Raw genomic sequence first — 24,541 nt, 5'->3', positions numbered from 1 at the left:
GTGGGGTTTGACATCTAACATATCCTCATCACTGTTTGTCGTAAGGTTAGACAGTATTACTGATTGCGTGAATGATTTAGCATGGATTAGGAAGCTATTTTTCCCAAAGCGAGATATATCACCAGGTGCAATGGTTCCTACCTTTTTCTGAATTAGTTTGCTAATTTTAAAATAATTCACATTACTCCCTTTAGGCTCGGCAACAAGCCACATTGGTGGTTTCGGCTTTCTTTGGGGGAGCATAGTTAAATCTATATCTTTCTCAAACCAGTCAGCAGGTCTATATACATCCAAACTGTTTGGTATCTTATCACATAGGGCACCCATGACATTTAGGTTATTAATTTTGATATCATTGATGTTACATATTGCATTGAATGCTTCTTCATGATTATTATAAGTTATCCATGAATGCCATTTTTCATTTTCAAGTTTCATTCTAATTTCTTTTATCACTCCATAGCATCTAAATGCTTTATATATATCATAATCAGTATTTATTGGAATTTGGGTAACATGAAGAATTCTTAGTTTCCCTTTGTTACCCGACTTAATTGGTTTTGAAACATTAGTAGAGGGGTCCTTTTTTGTTCCTAAGTCATCAACAGAATTTTCCTTAATTGAATTAGCAGAAGTCGTCAACAGTGCCGGGGGGGAGTCAGCAAATCCAGGGGATGGGGAGTCAGCATTTGAAGGGTCCATATTTAAGGGTGGGATTTTCAGGTTTTTTGTTGTTGTTTGGTTGGGGTACCTGCTTGAGAATTATAAGAAAGTATCATACGTTGGAAAGGAAATTTGTATTCTCCACTATCGGCACAATGAGAGTATACTTCCCAGATGGTCCACTCCATACCCTACCCGAAGGATAGCATCAAAACAGATATAGAGGCACAGGTGTAAGCTAAACCCGCCTGTTAGGACTGAGACCAAAGTAATATGGAATCATCCTCCCCATATCTGTAATGATGGGCTTCCGGCCAAAAGCCAAGAGTCCCACCTCAAGGATTGGATCCCCCTGGATTCCGATGACCCAACCCTTGAGAGTAGTTCCGCCAAAAAGGTCCAAACCATCTTTGGGATGGCTGAGATCATCCAATACTCTCATATATAGCTTTGAATGCGAATACCTCCCAACCGTGATCCCTTCTCCCATTCATCTAAGCAGGCAGTAATAACGAATGTGGAAATATCCACGCCATTTAAATAAAATAGAAAAAAAAATAAATAAATAAATAAATGAGCAAATAGAATAAATAAATATATATATATGCATACATCTACATATATATATAAGTAAGAAAGATAATAATCATAGAGATAGGACAGCAAGATGAAAGAAAGTTGATAAAATTAGGAGAAGGTCGAAGTAATATTAAGCAGAAGAAAAAGATGAAAGAGAGAAATTTAGATTCGAACTGGGGGAGCAATTTCCCGAAGTTCGAGAGCCCTCTTGCCCGTCACCAAGATTCAGCACGGGAATGAAATGCCGTGCTGAAGCTCAATGACTTCATCAAGGCATTCTCTCATTAAGAGGGTTTCCATCCCGAAAACCAATGTTCCTGCTTAAAGCGTGTACTTCACTTACTCTTTTAGCAGTGGCTAGGCTAACCAGAAACAAAGTTTTCAAGGTTAAATCCTTAAGAGAAGCCGAGTGCAAAGGCTCAAACCTGTCACTCATGAGAAATTTAAGCACCACATCCAAATTCCAGGCAAGGGGAGCTGATTGAATTTTCTTGGTGGTATCAAAAGACCTAAGCAAGTCCTGTAGATCCTTATTAATGGAGAGATCCAAGTTCCTGTGCCTAAAAACCGACGCCAACATACTGTACTCCTGTAACCTTTAATTGTAGATGACGAGAAGTTATGTTTATTCTTAAGGTCTATGAAAAAATCCGCTATCTGGGTTAGAGAGGTACTGGATGAAGAAATTGCGTTAGCCCTACACCACTCTCTGAACAACTCCCACTTGGACTGATACACCTTGATGGTGGAAGACCTCCTTGCCCTCGCAATAGCCTTGGCTGCCTTCTTCGAAAATCCTCTAGCTCTAGCGAGTTTTTCGATAGTCTGAAGGCAGTCAGATGTGGAGGTCGGAGGTTTATATGGTTTCGGGCCAAGTGAGGTTGTCGGAGAAGATCTGGTCTTAAGGGAAGACTTCTCGGGAAATCTACCATCCATTCCAGTACCTCTGGAAACCAGCTTCTTGATGGCCAGAACGGAGCTATCAGTGTCATCCTGGTTTCTTCGTGGGATACGAACTTCTGTATCACTTTGTAAAGAATCTTGAATGGGGGGAAAGCATAAACCTCCATGTGAGACCAGTTCATTAGAAAGGCGTCTATGTGAATGGCTTCGGGATCTGGTACCGGTGAGCAGTAACACTCGTGTCTCTTCGTCTTTGCGGTTGCAAAGAGATCCACGAGAGGACGACCCCATAAACGCCACAGACTTTTGCAGACGTCTCGGTGTAAAATCCATTCTGTGGGGAGAACTTGACCCCTCCTGCTGAGTCTGTCTGCACTCACATTGTTGACCCCCTGAATAAACCGAGTCAAAAATGTCACTTTCCTTTCCTCTGCCAAAATGAGAAGAGGTCTTGTTATCTCGTACAAAGTCCAAGAGTGGGTCCCGCCTTGTTTTGTAATATAGGAAAGAGCTGTAGTGCTGTCCGCATTGATTTGGACTACTTTGCCCCTGATCTGCTTCTCGAAGCCTTTGAGGGCCAGATGAATTGCCAAAAGCTCCTTTTGGTTGATGTGGAGAGTTGTTTGTTCCACTGTCCAAGCCCCCGAGAGCTCCTCCTTCCCCAGTGTAGCTCCCCACCCCGAGTTTGAGGCGTCGGAACACAACACGAGGTCTGGGCTCTTCTGATGTAACGACAAGCCTTCCTTCAGTCTGTGCTCGTTGTCCCACCATTGAAGATGAGACTTGATGGATTTCGTGATGGGAACGCAATCCCTGTCTAGGCAGTCCCATTTTTTCCAATGGCGATTGAGATGAAACTGAAGGGGACGCAAATGCAACCTCCCCAGAGTTATGAACTTCTCTAATGATGAGAGTGTCCCCAGAAGGCTCATCCAATCTCTTACGGAACTGAGTTCCTTCTTCAGGAAAGTTTGGACTTTTTGGAGAGCTGACTGTATTCTTACAGGCGACGGAAAAGCCCGAAAACTCCGACTGTGAATCTCCATCCCCAAATAAAGAATCTCCTGGGATGGAGTCAGTTGCAATTTTTTTGAGCTCACCAGGAGGCCCAGTTCCCTGGTTAAATCCAGAGTTTTTTTAGGTCCTTCAAACAGCAATCGGCTGAGGAGGCTCTTATCAGCCAATCGTCCAGGTACAGAGAGGCCCTGATTCCCCTCAAATGCAGCATGCTTGCTACATTCAGCATGATCTTGGTAAATAATAGAGGAGCCGTGCATAGTCCGAAACAAAGAGCCCTGAATTGGAAGACCTTGTTTCCGTCCATGAATCTCAGATAACGTCTGCAGCTGGGATGAATTGGAATATGGAAATGGGCGTCTTGGAGGTCTATTGAGACCATCCAATCGTCTTTCCTCACCGCCGCAAGAACCGTCTTCTTAGTTTCCATCGTAAACGTCGAATTCTGGACGTAACCATTTAGAACACTTACGTCCAGAACCGGTCTCCACTCCCCCGAACTCTTGGGGACTAAGAAAAGAAGGTTGTAAAACCCCGGAGATGTTACATCCTGCACTTCCTCTATTACTTGTTTTTCTAGTAATAGAGACATCTGAAGACGCATGGCTTGCTTCTTTGGACCCTCTCTGTATTTGGGGGAAAGATCCACTGGGTCTGTGACTAATGGAGGAATAGCTAGGAAGGGGATCTTGTAACCCTCCTTTAACACTTGGACGGACCAGGGGTCCGCTCCATTCCTCTCCCAGGTCTTCCAGAAGTGAATCAACCTGGCACCTACTGCTGTCTGAAGGATACGGCAGTCAGACTCTACCTCAGCCGGTTTTGTTTCCTCTGCTCCTAGGTTTCCTTCCGTCTGGTTTGAAAGAGCCCCTTCCGGAGGGTTTCCCACGAAAGGACTGAGAAGGTCGAACATCAGTAGAGACTTCCTTAGGTTTACGCAAAGCAAAAGTTGAAAGCAAAACTTTCCTTGCCGTATTGGTCACCAAATCATGCGTGGCCTTCTGAGAGAGAGCAGTGGCAACTTCCCCTACCAACTCTTGTGGATATAAGGTGGTAGACAAAGGAGCAAATAGTAGCTCCGTTTTCTGGTAGGGAGAAACTCCTGCCAAGAGAAAAGAGCACATCGTGGCCCTATTCTTGAGGATTCCAGCTGTGAGCAAGGCAGCTAACTCATTAGAGCCATCCCTCACACCTTTGTCCAAGCAGGACATCAATTGAACAAGGCCACTAGTGTCCGTGTCCTTCATATCTGAGACCCTCTTACTTAAAGCTCCCAAAGACCAGTCTAGGTAATTAAGCACTTCGAAAGCCCTGAACAGACCCTTAAGCAAATGATCGAACTCCGTCATTGGCCGCCAAACCTTTGTTTTCCTTAAGGCTAGACGACAAGACGAATCTACCAACCAAACTTGAGAAATCTCCCTGGGCAGAAGAAGGAAATCCCAAGCCCAGCACTTTACCAGTCTCGTACCACACACTAGATTTAGAGGGGGAGGAAAAGCAAAGGCCGTTTTGCCAATAGTTCTCTTAGAGTCCATCCAGGAACCCATTAACTTCAAGGCCCGTTTAGAAGACCGTGAAAGTACCATCTTAGTATAAACCGCACTTTGGTTGCTTTACCCAAGATAAACTCCGATGGAGGAGAACGAGGGGACACAGGAGTAAAATGATCAGGAAAAACTTCTGTAAGAATTAACAAATTTTCTAAGGTCAACAGCATGTTGATAATGTTTTCCTTCCTCATTTTCAGAAACCTCCTATAAAGGCTCGTCCACATCAGACTACTCTTCAAGTTCGTCTTCTGGCAGTGCAGTAACTGATGCAGCCTGAACTGAAGGATTTAAGTCTGAATGAGACTGCCTGTCATAGTCAATAACTTCATCCAACTGAAGAGGAGAGGTCGAAGTTGACTGATGTGAGACGTGGATGGGTCGACGCTCGCCGTCAATGGTTAACTGTCAAGTGTCATCCCATGAACACTTAGTATCCGCTTGCTGTTGCACTGATCGACGTTTGGTGTCAGAAATCAACTGCCGAAGGTCGCCGCGTGGACGCGTAGCGTCCGCTTGCTGTTGACGCGGAAAATCTCTGCCATCACACGATGACTGTTGATGGTCGTCTTGTGGACGCCTAGCGTCCACATGTTGTTGACGCTGACGCTTCACAGCGTCAAAAGTTGGCAGCAGAGAATCTTCGTGGAGACGCATTACGTCCATTTGCCGACACCGGTGTTCTTTCCTCACGGACGGAAGTCGAAATTTGTTTAGCAACAACTCTCTGACGTGACTCATCTATATCAACCTGGGGTCGAGCACTGCGAATGGAAGACCGCCTGTGCGATAACCCGAAAGCACTAGAGACCGCCGGCCGCCTGTGCGACAACTAGTCTGACGTCTGACGCCCAATCGTACTGCCAACACCTGGTTGATGAGAATCCTTGAACGACAAGAGCTGTTTTTTCATAGATAAAAGCATAGACCACTCAGGATCTTCAGTTAATACATTTGACTCCTTTCTCAACGGGATATCTGTATCATCCTCACCATGCTTTTTGGGTGAGGAAAGCCAGTGTAAAGGGAGGCCATAGAAACAAATTCAGAGTCGGAAAGTATTTTCTCTACTCGAATATCGTGATCTGGACGATTCGCAGGTGTACAAGCGACGGGAGAACGGAAGCCCTCAGGGGAATCCCACGTACTACAGCCTGAATGTGCATGCGATTCCGGACGCTGAACAACCGCATGCGATTTTTTAAGCGGTCTAGACGCACGACGCCAGATCTCACTACCCGAACCTTCATTGGAGGACGGGGATAACGTACCAACCTCATCTTTCCTACGATGAGGGTGAACGACCTGTGTTACGGCAACAGGAATGTTCGAGGGAACGTCTGCCCGATTGATGAAGCTTCTCGTTCCCTTTAGCCATTCGACTTTACTTCTCCCATGGGTTCGAGAGCTCGAAAGAGGTCTTAGGCTAGGCGAACGACAAGATCGAGCAGACGCACCCTCCACAACACTGAACACATTAGAAACACTTTCCACATTTCCGACAGTTTCACGATTTTTCAGTACATTTAATTCAGGAAAAATTTTATTTCTATCCGCCGATAATGACTAGACTTTTTCACCGAGAGCCAGAATCGCGGTAAACATGTCCTTCATAGATGGTTCCTTCGGTTGCTGATCTACCACTACGGTGGAAGGAATAGGATTAGGAATATTTACATTAGGTAAGGCTACCTCAACAGATCGTGAAGAACTACACCTAACTCTATCCCTCTCTAGTCTCCTAACATAATGTTCGTATGTTACCCATTCATTTTCCGTTAATGAAAAACATTCATTATATCTATCATCAAGTGAACAAGGTTTTCCCCTATATTTTACAAATATCGTGTGGATCAATAGAACCTTTAGGGAGTCGAGTGCGACACCCTTCACTAACACACTTACGAATACCAGGGGAGGGGTCGGCCATTTTGAATAGTTAAGAGAAAGACCGACAACCAAAATACAAAGGAAATATTAATAAATATAACCACAAACAAAAAGATTTCAAGATTAAATGAAAGAGAAAATAATCAACGATAGTTCAAACTCAGAGAAAACGTACATCACCAAACAACTTCCCAACAGAGTAAAACAGCGAGAGCAAACTTCAATATGACAGCCAGCGGAGCGGGCAGAAGAAGAACTGAGGTTGGAGAACGTAGTTCCACCAGTGGTGCCGCTAGGGCGCGGGTGTACACCTGCCATATCAACAATAGTGCGAGATTTTGAATTTCTGCCCCGGCGTCAGGAGACTTCAGCCATTATATAACCAGCGGGCAAGTTTTATATTTAAAACTGCTGTTTTTCATTCGGTTGTTTATACCCTTATGCGCTACTAATGATAATTTTACTATTCTCTTTTGCTTTTTTCCTCAATAAACTAGAAGTTGGGATAAAGAGGCGAGCTAAAAAGTTTATTACATTTTTGTATTAAAAAGGCACCAGCACAATGTATGAGATACCTCAATAAAGTCAATTTTTTATGGTTGAAAATTTGGGGGACGAACAACATGAAAGATCACAAGAGATGATTATATACAGGATTAAATTAATAGACTTTATCAATTTTTTAGGCCTAGAATTGACTAAACAAAAAATTAATATATGAAAAATATAGTCTATCTGCCCTCAGAAACACTCGATATAAAGAGGAGTTCCTGATATAGATTTACATATACCTGTACAATAATATATTAATAAATCTGTGACATACCGACGGAGTGACAGGCGAACTGCAATATGGAGAAGGATTACTGTAGATCAGAGTTCTCCCATGGAGCTTTAACTAACATCAAACTCAATGAACAATGTAGAGTCCTAAATGGCCTCCAAGAAAAATGCTATAGAAGACTTTACTTTCTTGCCCCTAAACACAAATGCCTGCCTACAGGAGGCCACAATCTACACAGTAAAAAAGGGAAGATTGTAAACAATTATTCCACCTAATGTAGTGAGTGGATCTACTGTAAAGCTGGTTAAGACGTAAACCAATGCAATATTTAATATCAATCATTTAAATGAAAAAAGTTTAAAAAAAAGATAAAACACCCTTGTGAAGAACACAACAGTACAGCCATACTCGCTGCAGACAAAGACGAGTGGAGAGTCTTTAACAAGCACTTGGGTCCATTAACAATTTCAACAGCCATTCCAGTTCTACTGAAGATATTCCCTTATACAAAATCCTGAAAGGTTTGTATTCACATTGGAAAAAATGATATTTTCCTTATAAAATAAATTTTTGAATATACTTACCCGGTGAATATATAAATAGCTGACGTCTCCGACGGCCCGACAGATTCCTAAAAACTCGCGAGCGATCGCCATGAAGGTTGCGGGTGTGCCCACCAGCGCCGACTATCAGTCAGATACCACATATACTTCTCAACCACTCCAGTTCTTCTCAGTCCGCCGGGTCTCTATCGGGGACGAAGGGAGGGCCTTTAATATCATATATTCACCAGGTAAGTATATTCAAAAATTTATTTTACTGTATAAGGAAAATATCATTTTTAAATATTAAACTTAGCCGGTGAATATATAAACTGACCCTCGACGTCACATCATGTCTACGGTGTCTACCGCTCAACGTCACGTCGTGTCTGCGGTGTCTGCAGCTCAACGTCACGCTGTGACTGCGGTGGCTGACGTTCAAAGCGATCAAAGTTACATTGAGATTTATGCTCCGCATCTCGTTTAACAGCAAAGCTGTCACTAGGGATAACGTCAGCGTGGCGTAACAAAGCTCGTCTAGAAGGTTGAAGACCCGAATCACGTATCCCAGAACCGTGACGTACAAAAAGCAAAGGATCCTTTCGCACAGGAACAGGATCGAAAGCTTTTATTGAAGAAGAAAGCTTTAACAGCATATCTTGCAAAACACTTAACTTCGGACCAACCTGTGACTGCGGTGGCTGACGTTCAAACGTCACGCAGTAAACAGCAGCGACTGCTGATCGATGCTATATCGAGACTACGGTGACTGACACTCAACGTCACGTTGTGTCTACGGTGTCTACCGCTCAACGTCACGTCGAGTCTGTGGCAGAAACGTCTGTACATGAACGTCATCGCTATGAACGGGACTCTTATGACTACAGCTAGGACGTTGAACTTGTTCTGAAGGAACTAATAAACGTTTCAACCGTCTCGAAACTTTACGCCCAGGCTTTTAAAGAGACGAATCATCGGAAGACGAGGAGAAACTTCGTCTCTCCTGTCTTATGGCAAGGACGTGTTTGCCGAGCAACGTCTGATACCTTTGAGGGAACGTCTGTTCGTTGGTTTACACTCCTCACTCACTTAGGTCCTACGACATTCCTTCTCCCTGGTGCAGGGGAGCCTGAAAGAGGTCTCGGACTAGGCAAGTGACAAGCACGAACAAACGAACCCTCCGCAACACAGAACATGTTTTTTGCACTTACTTCACTGATATCACATTTTTTAATAATTTCACATTAGACATGAATAAAACTGATTTCTACCTGAAGCACGCAATTCTCCCTTAAATCAAAAGGTTAGAATTGCGAAATGAGTCGTATAATGTAAGCATATTAGTACAAAATGAAACACACATGCAAAAATCAATAAACATATACATATATATCGAATAAAACGGAAATATATAAAGTTAAAAAGATCAGTAACTGGGGACGAGACTAAACACTGGTTCACTAAGGACTATGTTTTCAATCTCTCGCCGTACAGTGCCTTGGGATGAGAATAAAAACTAAAACGTTTTATCCTCTCTCCCCGTACAGAGACTTGGGACGAGAGTAAAAAACTGAATCGAGAACAAGGTTACTCGCTCCCAAACTCCTTGTACAGAGACTTGGGACGAGAATAAAGATCGGATCGTTCTCTCTTTCTCTCTCTCTCTCTCTCTCTCTCTCTCTCGTCACTCACAAGAGAATGGCCCACTCACCCTTCGTCAATAACAGGTTATTTGACTAAAGGAAAAAACTGAAAGGACTAAGAAATTGAAAATTAACATGTTCCTTTCAATCAGTATCTAAAACACTTCAGTTTGAAAGAAGAATGAACAAAACGTCAAAATCGATTTACTTTTTCTGCAAAGTGAAACCGTGATTCTCTCTTTCTTTATCGTAACGATAGAGCGCAAACTGCGTAGCATAAATAAACCAAACGTTAGTTCATCTTTGAAAAAAAAAAACACCACGAAGACTATTCAAAGAATATATTTCTTAAAATATTTTCTAAAAAAAAATCATCCCATCACTCTTACAGAGCAACTGTTTTAATCTAAACAAAAATAAAAGTTGAATGGGCTCAACGTTGTTTAACTTCGTTTTCCAAGTTAGGACCGCCTACAAAGAATAGGTAAAGGCCGCATATAAACAAAAACATAAAATTTATCTCGATGTTTAGTATAAATGGAAAGCTAATCGAAGAGGCCTAATAAAGGCGTGTGAGATATAAAATATATAGAGGTAAATCTATAAATATCAACAATAATTTATAAAGTGATAAAATAATCACTACTGTAAAAGCCTTTAACACACTTCCGTACACTGAGGGAAGGGTCGGCCATCTTTTCTCTATGGAAAAACCAGAGATAAAAAAAAAAAAAGCAAGGGAAAAAAAACTTTTCCTCTCCTTTCAAAAGCACTTCTTTTGAAGATAGTATTGAATAATCCAACACGGCGAAAGCAATAAAACCAAAACCAAGTACTTCACCAATTCGGAAGAAAACTCGAGGTCTAGAGCGAGCGGAACACATGTTGTCGGTGACACCGACAGAGAAGAAACTGGAGTGGTTGAGAAGTATATGTGGTATCTGACCGATAGTCCGCGCTGGTGGGCACACCCGCAACCTTCATGGCGATCGGTCGCGAGTTTCTTGGAATCTGTCGGGCCGTCGGAAACGTCAGCTATTTATATATTCACCGGCTAAGTTTAATATTTAAAAATGTCTATTCAGTATCGGGGTTTCCCCAATTTAAAATCTGACAGACTAAAGCATGTAGAGACCATTTGTTTGGAGGTTCAGAAGCTGCCATCTTCTGTTTAACTGATCAGTTCGAATGTTCATTTTCCCCAATAACTCCTCTCCAATCTGAAATAAAGTGTCTGACCTAGTTCCCTTGTTTTTGTATGTAGACCAGAGGTCTCATGTCCACAAAAACTGCTATGCATTGCCTTGAACACTGCCATAAGGTCTAAGCAGCTTATGTGATGGGATGATTCCTACTTAATCCAGTGCACTGCTATGTAAGAGTAATCAAGTCACTCCTCTTCCTTCCTGGGAAGCATCGCTGAATAGGTTAATGTCTGGAACTTTCACCCTCCAGAGATGCCCCTTGGGACAAATGCAGATGGTTGCCCGACCAGTGGATTAGATCTAACTGGTTCTGAATAGGGGGGAATAAGTTTTTGTCGGGTTGAACCACCTGTCCCAATGACAGTTGAGATAAAATTGGAACTTTCATCCTCATACACCTAAATGACAGCACCGAAAATAGAAGATTTTATCAATAGGGCAATAAACAACCCAAAATTCTCACAGAGGCAGACAAGAGAATCTAATTGTAAATAAAACCCAAGACATTTAATAGCTGAAGTACACAAAAGGAGGACACTAGATAGAATAAGCTAGCAACCGATTACCCTAAGTTGAGCATACGCTTCATAACAAGACTTAAGAAATGGCATGTTAGGGAAAAATCCAATTCCAAATTTTGTATATTACTGGGTTTGCTATAAAAAGTAAATTTTGTACAATACAGTACTTTATTAGATTTGCATTTTGAATGAACACTTAAGTACCTGTAATATATTTGCGATAAGATAATTAACCAAAATTGGAAGGTTAGCATGGTAACTGCCAGGCATTTATTCAATACCAAAAACTAATACTTATCAAATCAGAAAACTAGAAACAAACTTACCAGTCCTCACACTTTATTCGTAAACTCAACTTATGGCTATTCATATCAATAACTTCGAGTTGATTTTTATTAATGAATTCATAATAAACCAGACCATAGAAAATTTCTCGGGAGGTGACAAGCAACATATCTGTGAGGGGAAACAAAACTTGAAATTAAAATGCTCTTATAAAACTCTTTTACATTTTAGAATCAAAGCATTCGTTTCACAAGCTTCAGCAATTACTCCATTTACACAATTCAAAGTATTCAGTTACAATTCAAAATTACCCTGTACTATAATGAATGAAATAACCCACTCGGAGAGCTTCTTCCTCACTTGTCTCTGATTGTGCACTTGGATGCGATTAGAATTATCAATTTGGGCTATATAGCTCCATACGGGCCAGTGAAGCCATTCACGTAAAACTTTGACGTTATACTATGATTTAAAATTTAGAAGAACTGTGAAAGAAAAATGGAAAAGAGAAAACAGAAACAGAGGTAAAGTAGAAAGATATAAATGCTCCAAAGAACCGTAAGTAATGCCTATAGAAACTATGTGTTCATGTGAAGAATATGTACAGTATAAATCATCGCATACTGCATATAATCTATCATGTGAAGAATATGTACAGTATAAATCACTGCATATAATCTATCTTAATTTCTGATAGGACATTGTGTACTTAGTGATTATCTTAATGACACTTAGGACAAAATTACTATGGATGATCCCCATCACAATTTTAAAGGCAAGTTACCTATAACTCCATACAACTACAGTATACAATATTCCATAACCATCAAGAGTTACCAAGTACTGTACAAGATTTAGGCAATACTGTATGCTCCCTAAATATTTCTTTAAGTAAAATTTTTGTTACTGAAATAATTACGCATTACAGGAAAATAGAAAATTACTAGAAATCTAAACACTTCCGCAGTGAAAAAGGCATAGTCTCCCAACATCGAAGTTGAAACACTACAGCTACAAACAATATTTTATCATAATATCCAATCAATATAAAAAATTATTTCTTTCAAATGTAACACAAGGTGATCCTTTCTTAATTAGATCATCCTGTGTATATAAGAAAAATGCTGACTAACCTCCTTGGTTCTCAAGTTTGGAATATCTTGCACATATTCATAAAAATTAGGTGCACTATTCTTCAAATTTTATTACGTAAGAAAACAGGCATAAATTACTTGTTCACATTGATATTGAAACATGAAATATTAAAGTAAACAGTAACTAAATACAATGTTTCACATCCATGGAAGATACACATTAATACTTTAGAAAAAGAGTTTACGGAAATGAAAGTTAAAAATGTGAAGGTACAGTAGTGAAAAAATGTAAAGTCGAAAAACCGTCACAATTCAAAGAAAAGAAGTTTTACTGTGACTGGCAGACAGCAACAAAAGAAAGTCTGGGAAATCAAGCATGATTAGAATTCTAAAAATCTTAGTGTTACAAATTAATGAGGTACACGTATAAATAACAAGACAAAGTATGAATTTGTATCCTAATCAAAACAGGTATACGTACCTATAGTTTATACATAGTATTAGTTAGCCTAAAGTATGTCCTTGTATGTAGTATACTTTTTATCTATCTTTACCTCGAAAATACTGAAGCCATTTTAAATATTTTATACAACAACATATTAAACATTTAAATAATTCATAATAATGTTAATTATAATAATAATAATAATAATAATAATAACTAAAGAATAGTACTGTACAATAGAGAAGAAAAATACGTACATACTGTACTGTACTGTACTATATAAAGAGTACTGTACTCACTATATGGTATACTAATCAACTTCTTGTTAATTAAATTGCTTTTTTCCTTAAAATTCATGATCATATTATCCAAGTATATTTTTTGAGACAATTTCTAGATACTCAATAGTTTAATATGCTTCTACCCCAAGTACGATTACCGTCAGACCATTACGCTACAATTAGCACATCAAAGTAGCTGATATGCAAGGTTTTAGTATATAAAATACTGTCCAGTAGTACAGAGTAATAGTAATAATAAACCATACAAGCATATGAAAATCAGTAAAAAAAAAAAAAATATAGAAAATAACGAATAATAAAATTGGAACAAAATTACACAAACTGCATCAAAACATTAGTCTAAGTGTCACACAAAGTTCCAAATATGTATTTTTAGTATATTATACAATATATACAATACAATTTCTAATAATTCTTTTGTATTCCCCATTTCAAAAATCTTTGTTCTGTATAAATATGCTGCACATATTGTTAGGTTAGGGACCTCGAGAAGGAATGGTGAAATCAGTTAATATAACAAAACTGCATCTCAACAAATATTACAATAAATCATAATACTTGTCGTACTCTTCAAAGTAATAGTTAATACAAAAGAAAGTTTTTAATAAACTAAAAAATAGGTTTTTAACCCTTTTACCCCCAATGGACGTACTGGTACGTTTCACATTACTCATCCTTTTACCCGGTACGTCCTTGCAAAAAACTGTATTTTACATTTTTTTCCATATTTTTGATAATTTTATGAGAAACTTCAGGCATTTTCCAAAATAATGAGACCAACCTGACCTCTCTATGACGAAAATTAGGCTGTTAGCGCAAATTAAAAAAAATGAATTGCAAAATGCGCTTGAAAAACAAAAAGGGCCTGGGGGTTAAGGATTGGAAAGTTCCAAATAGCATTGGGGGTAAAAGGGTTAATATATAGGAATTACAATATCATTTAATCTTTTCTCAGTATAAATACATTAAGCATATTTTCACCGTCCAAGGAAGGAGGGGAACAGTAAATGCTCAGTGTATGAATGCTAATAATAATGCACAAACCTTCAACTTCATGATTACAATACGTACTCCTGTAATGTTTAGCTATGGTTAAATGCAAACATCGAATAAAGAGTAAATAAACAAGAGCTATAGATAATAATCCATACAAAAGTTTCACACCATTTGTAGTAAGCTCTCATTTTGCATTCCTTTACCATAAAGACTATCTTAAGGTTTAACATTATATTTTACAGTAAATTAGGACATTACATTTTTATGCTTGCCAAATTTTTCTCTAGTTTTGCTTTGCTTTCTTATCATTACCTATAATTATATAATTATATTTTATGTATCATACATGATACAAATTGTACACGGGAAGTGTATCATGTTTTTGGTGATGTGCCTACCTTGAAGAAATATTTCACTAGTGTTCAGAATATGTTTTCTCCAATTCTGCTTTCAGCAGCAGAATTCCTCAAGTTATTGTTAATCTCTGGGACTGTTCTTCAATGTCTATTATCCATGCTTTATAAAACGCCCTATTTTAATAATCCTTTGCATTCGGACCTTTTTAGAATTTCCCATCTACAACTGGACCTGCAGCTAATTATAATAATCTTGCATTTTTTGTGATGAGCATCAATACTAGAAAGGTTTTAAGAAGCTTTGTTACAGCTGTGAATGAATCAGGGAATAGGCTTCCATACTATGTAGTTGAATCATAGAACTTTAAAAGTTCAAAATAAAGGTCATAGCTATCAAGTTTGTTTCAATTCCGTCAGAAGAGATACTCTTCAGAACATCAACCGGGGAATCCAAACACCACACCTTAGTGCCCAATCCAAGCAGTAACCTTCCCAGTAAAATGCTTAAACTCTCATGAGCCAGGGCGGGACTGGATATGTCGTCTATGCAAATACAAGGCCAGCACCTACCACTGTACTACCCAGGAGTTTTTTCTCTTTTCTTTTTGCAGATTGAATTCCATTTCATAGTTTCTTTGTTTCTAATTGTTACCTCTCTTATACAGTTTCATCTTCCCAACCATTTTTCTATCACTACTACTGCTACTGCTACTGCTACTACTACTACTACTACTACTACTACTACTACTTAAAATAGTTATAATAATAATATTGGGAAATTTTTAAAAAAATTATCTTTCTAACAATTTCTTTAATAGCATTGTTTTCAAGATTTGTCAAGTCACTTCTGGGTTAAAGAAAAAAAAAGGATGCAAACAACTTTTATGATCAACTATCCCTAGTAAAAATAAGAAAGCGCTTGTTACAAGTAATAAACTAATGACAATAGAATTCATTAATGAATATTAACATAAGTTTCTTTATAATTAACAAAATCAGTTTAAAAAAAACACTGTACCATTTCTGGACACCTACAGGATTCATCAGAAAGATGTGAACATAACAGCAAGATAAAGATTAAAAAAAAGAAGTTGGATGGATGAATGGGAAGCAACCAGAGGAATATTTGAAGAGGAAAGAGCAAACCGTTATGGTGCTGGGATAAATGGAACACCAAAAAGCCTTAAATGATGTTTACACATTGCTATGCAAGACATACTGTGGGCAGTATCCAGTGGGGAATCTTGAAGAAAGCATACATAAGGCTATCTATTTCATTTACATTCTTGCTGATTAACTAATCTTTTACCTATTCTGAATCTTGAAGCAATATGTTGACTAATTTACATTCTGGTCGATTAGCTAATCTCATAGCTATTCCCTTTATATGATTTACAGTGTTATAGTAACATGGTGTTATTACTATGAATAAATGCCGATACTTCAATGCTAACACACTTATTCATGCAGCACTATGAAACATATCTATAGCTACAAGTAAACGTGATATTCTTTGTAAGCCTTCTTATTTCTACAGAGATGAAGCCATTAATAGATAACATTTCAGTTTCTTTTTACTCCAACGACTTGCATAATGAAAATAAATGTAGTTTTCTTCTCGCGATTTTAGAAGCCTTTCCTGATTTTTTATCAATTTGACAAAACAGATAAAGTGCTGCATTTTATCTGATCTTGACCAATATTGGAAGACATCCTATTTGGCCCTCTTCCTTCCTCCAAGTGGTTCAACTGCGTTAAAATGGTTGGTTTCTTCTAAATGAATATATAAATATGAAACAACAGAATCTAAAAAGAGTAATTCATTATTTCCATACTTGCATGATGTTTATATTACTTCCCTCTCAAAGCCTAGTTTAAAACTGGTGTTTGCCCGAAATCTAAAAACTCTCCTCTATTCTTTCCTTTCAACAGGCTTAGGCCTCACAAGGCATTGAGAAAATCTAGCAGTTAATGGCAATAATATTGGTGTGGTTACACTTCAGATCCTAGCCTTTTCAGTCTATAAGTTAGAACTAAAATACTATCCTCTTGACATCACTTAATCAGTGGGGAAGAGAGGGCTTGTATATGAAGACCAGGCGAATGCGTACAGAAATAAATTCTATTATTACAATTCCGTTTAGTTCTAATATATTCCCCTGATTTCATCATTGTTGACTTCAGCACTCTTATGGTGGTGGGTCAGTGAAGGAAAGAGATAAGAAATGTAAAGTCCTAAAATAAACTTATCTAGCAGTTGAGATTCCATTCTTAGTCTAGTACCACTGTAAATAAGTCAACAAACAAACTCTTATAACTTGAACTTGCAAACTGTGTTCTAAAAGAACAAAATACTTTATACAATTTTCATATAATTACCAAACATTGGGGCATTTCAAACGAAAAACTAATCCTACCACTAAGAAATCTGGGTTTTCTTTTTAAATGATGTTTAGCAAAAACTAACTTGGTATACCACCGAGCTTTTGCCAGAACTCATTCCAAACGAAGATTCCTACAGAAATTAAGCGAGGTACGTTAGTTGCACCATAGCCTATTCTTTAATCTGACGAACTAAATTCCCTCAGAGCATCTGTGACTATTAAAATGAAAGGAAAGAGGACAATCTAAATTTTAACCCCACAAAGCAAATTAGGAACCTTTCACCTAATGACTATGCCTTAACCAACTTTCTTTTCCAGGGGAAAAAATGGAAAAAAAATTAGAATCAAACCCTTCATCTTAAAATCATTCCTAATTCAGAACGTAGGTAACAGAGATAAAATCATCATTTCTCAAAAAAACCAACATTATATTAAAAAGCCAAAAGTTCTCAAATGGCTTTAGCTGATCCTAAAGCCAACAGGAAAAGTATTTGCTGTGGGATTTTTACTGGAAAGATATACAAAAGGTTCAATATCAGAACCCTTTAAATATTGTAATACATCTAGGTGAAAAAAAAAAATGCTGACAACCACAGGGTTATCAAAATTGAAAGACCTAAATACATCCACAATGATGACTGAAGCAGATAAATCTAAGCCCAAATGTCAGAGCGCAATATTCAACAAGAGCTAAAATGAACAGTTCCCTTTCATAGGTGAAAAAAAAAATCAGCAATATTAGCCGAACTAGTTCTAATCAATGAAATATGCCTTGATTTGCCCTATTCAGAATATCAATTCCATTCCCTTCAATTATTAGTTGGTTGCCGTTTGGAACCTAAAATCAACAATCTGGAGGACTTTGGAAACCTTTTGTTTTGGAGAATACGACTAACACTCTTCATGCGTTTAGATGTAGAGCATATGGGCTTTTATGTATCGAACTCAAAACCAGTTGTCTGAGAAGATTGGTCTTTTACAGCACTTGCCATGAACGTTACAACAGAGGCTACTCTCTCTGAAGCGTAAAGGAAGCTACCAGAATCATCCTACTGTTCGTAGACTTTGAACTTGTCAAAGCTCAAATCATGGAGGAAAAGTGTACCAATGCAGATTTGACGAGTCCTTTAACTGGGTATGTACCTAGCAGGCAAGAGAATCCGTTACTGGCGAGCAAAACACTTCTTATTTTCTTGTCAAGCAATATTACATACATATTTGGTCTTCACCATCTAATTCCATATCTCTTGACTCAATAATGGATCCAGAGACCATTCATCTGGAAGAGTCAATACCAATTGAAATATTGTAACGCTCACATTTCTAGGTGACCCATCAGAAAGAACTTATCTAATGAAGCCATTGTCTTTTTTTTAATGGGAAAAACCCAAGGAAGAACTATTGCTATTATAATTCCAATACAGAATCCTTGAAGTTGGAATCAAAAGAGACTAGTTCATTTTGACCAGGAATTCCAACCTTTCCAGCAACCTGAGTAATCACACTTGTTGCACCTGAATCCTTTCTATTATTATTATTACTAGCTAAGCTACAACCCCAGTTAGAGAATCAGGATGCTATAAGCCCAAGGGCTCCAACAGGGAAAATAGCCCAGAGCAGAAAGGAAATAAGGAAAAACTACAAGTTTAAGAACAAAAATAAGATTAAAATAAATATCTCATATATAAACTATAAAATCTTGAAAACAACGAGGAAGAGAAATAAAATAAGCTAGTGTGCCCGAGTGTACCCCCAAGCAAGAGAAATCTAACCCAAGACAGTGGAAGCCCATGGTACAGAGGCTATGTCACTACCTAAGACTAGAGAACAATGGTTTGCTTTTGGAGTGCCCCTCTCCTAGAAGAACATTAAAAAATAGCCACTTATCCAGTCATAAAAGAATGAGGATTTCCAAAAATCTTGTTCATTTCTAGATGTGAGCCATCTCCCTAGTGAAGACTTTTGGAGTTGTTCTACGACCAAAACACAGGTACTTGAATTGATAAACCTCTAAACTGTTTACAAGCTAAAAGACTTTTCTTGAATTTTGATGAATGGGAATGTGAAAGTACATTAGTTTCCTCACTTCTGGAACTCTCAATTTGGTTAGACACCATTCGAACACAGCACCTCATAATAGGAACATTAAATGCTTCACATTCCTCACAAAGATGATCTAAATCACAATATTGTCCCAGCCATGATATACAAAGAGGAAGAGGCCCAGCAATAACTCTCACAGACAAATTCAGAAGACATCCCTTACTATCACTAATACCACATATCACAAAAACCCACAATCTGAAGTGGGTAAATATAATCCATTTCTTTTAGCGATGCAGATTTGCACCGACCCACAGCGGTGCCCTTTTAGCTCGGAAAATTTTCTTGATCGCTGATTGGTCAGAATTATCACGTCCAACCAATCAGCGATCAGGAAACTTTTCCGAGCTAAAAGGGCACTGCTGCGAGTCGGTGCAAATCTGCATCACTAAAAGAAATTGACTATAGTTGATCTAACGATGCAAGGGCAATGAGAGAATTGGAAAAACAAAGGATCAAATGTATAACCACGCTGCGATTATTGTTATTAACCACCAGATTGTCTCAAAACACTCCACTAGAGGCCTAAGACTACTAAGAGGAAAGAAAACTGGAATCTTTTTAGTCTTAGGGTACTCATCAGTAGCAAACCAGGTTCCGCGAGAGCGGCGATATGAACATCAAGCGAGTTTCATAGAAATAATATATACTTAAGACATATTATTCACTGAGAATTAACTTTTTAATAATAGGTGTCATAATTTTTGTGTGTATTTACAGAAATGTATCATACCGATGTACAACTATACTATGAGGACTGTATATATCTGGAAACAATAAACTGTACTGAGATACATATACAGGTGATCAGAGATGTTGGTTATACATACAAATGAAAATTACTATGGGAGACAAACTGAATCATACTTCTCTTGACAAATATTTCAATAATTATAACTCTAAAAAAAATCTTTTCTTCTAAGTTGTGGCCAATTCCCATTTTCTTTTTTCCCTGTTACTTTAATTGCATTTTCAGCAGCTGAAATAAAGCAAACAACATTTTGTCTATCTAAAAATGGTCAATGGTTATCACCACAGTTACAGTTATTCATTTTCAAACTAAAGGAATTTCATAATTACAGTACAGTACTTCCTATTTCAACACCTGAAACTCAACTATTACCAACAAGAGTATCCTCGTACTGAATTACTTTTGGCCACAGACTTGACAGCTATCGCATGTGCTTATCAAGTTATTACTTCTATAGTCCATTTCTTTTAGCGATGCATATTTGCACCGACTCGCAGCGGTGCCCTTTTAGCTCAGAAAAGTTTCCGGATCGCTGATTGGTTGGACAAGATAATTCTAACCAATCAGCGATCAGGAAACTTTTCCGAGCTAAAAGGGCACCGCCGCGAGTCGGTGCAAATATGCATCGCTAAAGGAAATGGACTATAAAAAACTTTATAACAGTAACTTTCATCAAGGTATTATATTACATCACCATAGAAGCTAATATCCTAAATCACAGTTAGACTGTAGGCTACCGATCGCAATAAGATCAAAACTGGTCACCTACAATAAAAATTGACAAAAACTTTAAGCATAGAATTAAATCAATCTTGTAAACCTTGTTTACACTTGAGAACAATCACATACAGCTAGAAAGTTAAACATTATGAAATATATTTTATCGCAGACTCGTATGAATTCACGACTACTGCTATTACTGGTACTTTACTCTCATAAAACTTTCATATGGATTCAAGACTACTGCTATTACTGGTACTTTGCTCTCATAAAACTTTCTACCTTATATGCAATAATTCTCCAAGCACTTAAGCCTTTACATCTTATTACTTCATGTCTACTCACTTGTTACAAATTACAAATGATTTTCTAAAACAAGGAATTACAAGAAAAAGATAGCTATTCTAACTACCTTTGCAACAAGTTATTTATAATATTAAACTACAAACAATTACTCTTATGGAGTTTCTACTTGTATGATGCTGTACGCATAATCAGAAATGAAGAAATGAAAAAGTTCTACTATTACTACTGAGACAAGAGGGAGGCATGTGTGCCAAAATATGAGAATTACAAGAGTACTGATGAGACATAAAGATACATTATAAACTACAATATAAAGTACAAAACTACTTTGAGTAGACTAAAAACTTTTTACACAGGAATTAAAGAAGAACCAGATAAAAATGGTCACAAAACATCTTGCTCCAAGGATCTTGGCTATACTTAATGACACAAGTGTCACCTAACGAAAAATGACAAAAAATATTTTTGTAATTTGTTTTACGCATAATGAGTTATATACAAACTTCAGATGTTAAGCAATACCCATAAATAAAAACAATATCAAATGATAATCTCTCCAATATATCCTAAGTACAAAAATACATACCAGCCATTACCATATACTTTTCTTTAGAGAATCTCTAAATCACAATGTCGAATCTCAGGATGACTTTTCTGAAAAGAGAAGTAAATCTCTTATTATAAAAGAGCACCTCAAACCATTAACCCTTTTACCCCCAAGCTATTTGGAACTTTCCAACCCTTAAACCCCAGGCAATTTCTTTTTCAAGCACATTTTGCAATATTTCTTTTTTAAATTACTCTAAAAGCCTTAATTTTTGTCATAGAGAGGTCAAGTTGGTCTCATTCTTTTGGAAAATGCCTCAAGTTTCTCATAAAGTTATAAAAAATATGCAAAAAAAATGTAAATAGCAGTTTTTTGCAAGGACGTACCAGTACGCCCATGGGGGTAAAGGGATGAGTTTTGTGAAACGTACCAGTACGTCCATTGGGGGTAAAAGGGTTAACATTATATGTCTCACCACTAAAACTGTGCACACAGAATGGGTAAAGTATTTCAACCAGAGCAATGAGATATTCTTCTGGTCTTATAACTTGGCTGAAGACATTTATAACTTTTCTATATTACAAAAACATTCTAAAATAGATACCACTATTAAAAAATGTTTCCCTTACAACACAGTTCACATAATTTTGACAAAATGGAAACTCTGTGGAAACAACTGGTTTTAGATAATAATTTTAAATGCAAAATTCTCCAAAAGCAAAACTTATCAAAATGACAAATAACTTCCAGCAAAGTGGTTCTATTCGAGAACCTGACCTAACTTAACCTAGGATGAATGCGTCGAAGAAGCTTTCCAGACTTACCATTCCAGTTAGGTCAGACAAGAAACAAATCACTAACACATTCATGAACAAATCCAGTCCTTTTCCCAGAGTATCAGTATTCAAATTACTTTATAATCTCTATCTCTATCTACCATGGTACTTTCCCCCCTTTTGGGAGGTAGCCAACATAAAAAAAAAGGTGATTTTTTCTCTCATCATTCCTCCCTGCCTGACAAGGGACTCAGCTGAGTTTGGTTGATACTGCTAGGGGACCACAGTCCACCCTCCCCCATTATCCACCAAAAATGAAGCTTCGTATGCTAACTCCCCTATAGGCGCTACCTCAGCGGCCACCCTAGGTACCTTAATGATACTCGAGTGAATTGATGGAACACACTAAAATTAAGAAAGATATTCTTATAAATACTTCTACAGTCCCTTGGAAGTTTTATAAAGCAAAAAGTCATCAGCATTAAACCTTCTCTATTACTCAGGTTTCAAAGTCTACACTTACGTAATCAGAAACCATACCTTAAGAATTTTCTCAATGCGATCCACTTCTGCTCCTAGACTATCAACAATATTTTCTCCATGTTTAAGCATAAATGCTTCTAATTCTTCAGCAGTTTTCAAAGACTGCATCTCCTGTAAAGTAATAAAAAAATCCTTATTAGTATAAAAAATATTTTTTACGTTGAAACATCACTTGGAAAGTCTACAACAACTCATGCACTTATGTCAAGGAATGTTAAAGACCTGCCCTACCTTACCAATAATCTTTTGAATGAGAATTTTAACAATAGAGTACTGTACAGTACTGTGTTTACAACAAACCTGCCACAACTTACAAATAACCTTTGAAATGAGAATTTCAACAAATAAGTACAACACTGTACTTCCAACAGAGAAACATCAGGGGCCCATTGAAATTGAAACTTATGGAATTGGCTATGAATAAAATTTAAGAAAGGGCATCTTAACACCTTATATTCAAGGTCAAGTACTTTAATATAAGCTCAGTAAAACGATGACTATAAAATAAACATAAAAACCGGAGAATGAGTACCTCGCTCATAAGAATATAGAAATTGGGACAGTACCTTTAACAAAGAATCCAAGTCCTGTTTGTCTAAATAACCCCGTGTTAATTCCCGGCCATCAAAATCTACCTCTGCTTTGTATCGGACCAAGCCAGTGCCCATATCAATTCCTTTAACGTCGTAAATGGCACGAATTAGAACATCCCGCTCTAGCTCATCGTTGATTTTCTGTAAACGATGCTGAGGGATGGACCTGGAATAAAAAAACGATAAGATGTGAAGGTTGATTTTATAAAAATAACTATTAACCCACATGACATAATACTCAATAATACTTTTAGATAGAATATCTAAAAGTGAAAATATGTATTTGTATCCCTAACATTATTATGAGAATGGAGTATGAGAACAGAGTATGCAATGGAAGATGAAATATCATTGGAAGAGAAAAGGATTAATGAGGTAGAATCATTTAGGAATTTAGGAACTATGATCTCCAAGGACATGAGTTATGGTATGACAATGAAATAATCACCAATAGATTTAGTAGAATTGCAAACAAAGCCCTCAGAAGGATATTTGGAGTTGAATGGCAAGACAGGATTAAAAATGAAACTGTAAGAGAGATTACTCGAGTGCCATATGTGGATGAGATCATGATGAGGGGTAGATAGAGATGGTTTGGGCATGCTTTTCACACTCCCCACGAGACGAGTTCACCAAACTTTCAACTGGGCTCTACAGGGCACTAGAGCAGTTGGAAGACACAGGCCTACATAGTTAAGGACTATGAAGCGGGAAGTAGATGATGATGAAAGGAGAAGTATGGATTTATAAGCTCAAGATAGAGACGAATGGCGAAATCTAACCAAGACCCTTTGCGTCAACAAGCGTAGGAGATGATGATGATGATGACCTACAAGCAAGAGTCATTAAAAAAAATAAAGTGAACCCATTTCATGAATTTACCATGGAGCAGGAACCTGAAAAAGTGAAGATGATGATGAGGGTTTTCATTCAACTTCTGAAAGCAAAATGTGTATCAGATGCCAAGTTACTTTAGCAATACAAATTCTCTTACAAATTTGCTGAGAGAGTCAACTATACAACAGTGAATATTTGTATTTTGT

General features: G+C 37.7%; 1 protein-coding gene across 7 annotated transcripts in view; it reads right to left on the bottom strand.

Moving 5' to 3' along the window:
• The window catches only part of ZnT49B (Zinc transporter 49B), a 97,367-nt gene that overhangs the window by 29,392 nt on the left and 43,434 nt on the right, over positions 1 to 24,541 (bottom strand). For 4 of the 7 annotated variants that reach the window (XR_011042509.1, XR_011042507.1, XR_011042510.1 and 1 more), the window contains exons 11-14: positions 23,472 to 23,664; positions 22,903 to 23,016; positions 21,626 to 21,693; positions 11,624 to 11,753 (exon numbers count right to left, since the gene is read on the bottom strand). Coding sequence is in view for 2 of the 7 variants with exons in the window: in XM_068366734.1 (XP_068222835.1) it covers positions 21,649 to 21,693; positions 22,903 to 23,016; positions 23,472 to 23,664 (352 nt within the window). In the remaining 5 variants the exon portion in view is untranslated. Of the gene's footprint in view, positions 1 to 11,623; positions 16,525 to 21,625; positions 21,694 to 22,902; positions 23,017 to 23,471; positions 23,665 to 24,541 lie in introns of those variants that run through there. The other 3 variants (XR_011042508.1, XM_068366734.1, XM_068366735.1) reach the window with 3 other exon arrangements.

The sequence above is a fragment of the Palaemon carinicauda genome, chromosome 44 (genome assembly GCF_036898095.1).
Source record: "Palaemon carinicauda isolate YSFRI2023 chromosome 44, ASM3689809v2, whole genome shotgun sequence".
NCBI classification, from domain to species: Eukaryota; Metazoa; Arthropoda; class Malacostraca; order Decapoda; family Palaemonidae; genus Palaemon; species Palaemon carinicauda.
Note: the sequence above shows the minus strand (reverse complement) of the source record. Positions and strands in the feature narration are given on the sequence as shown.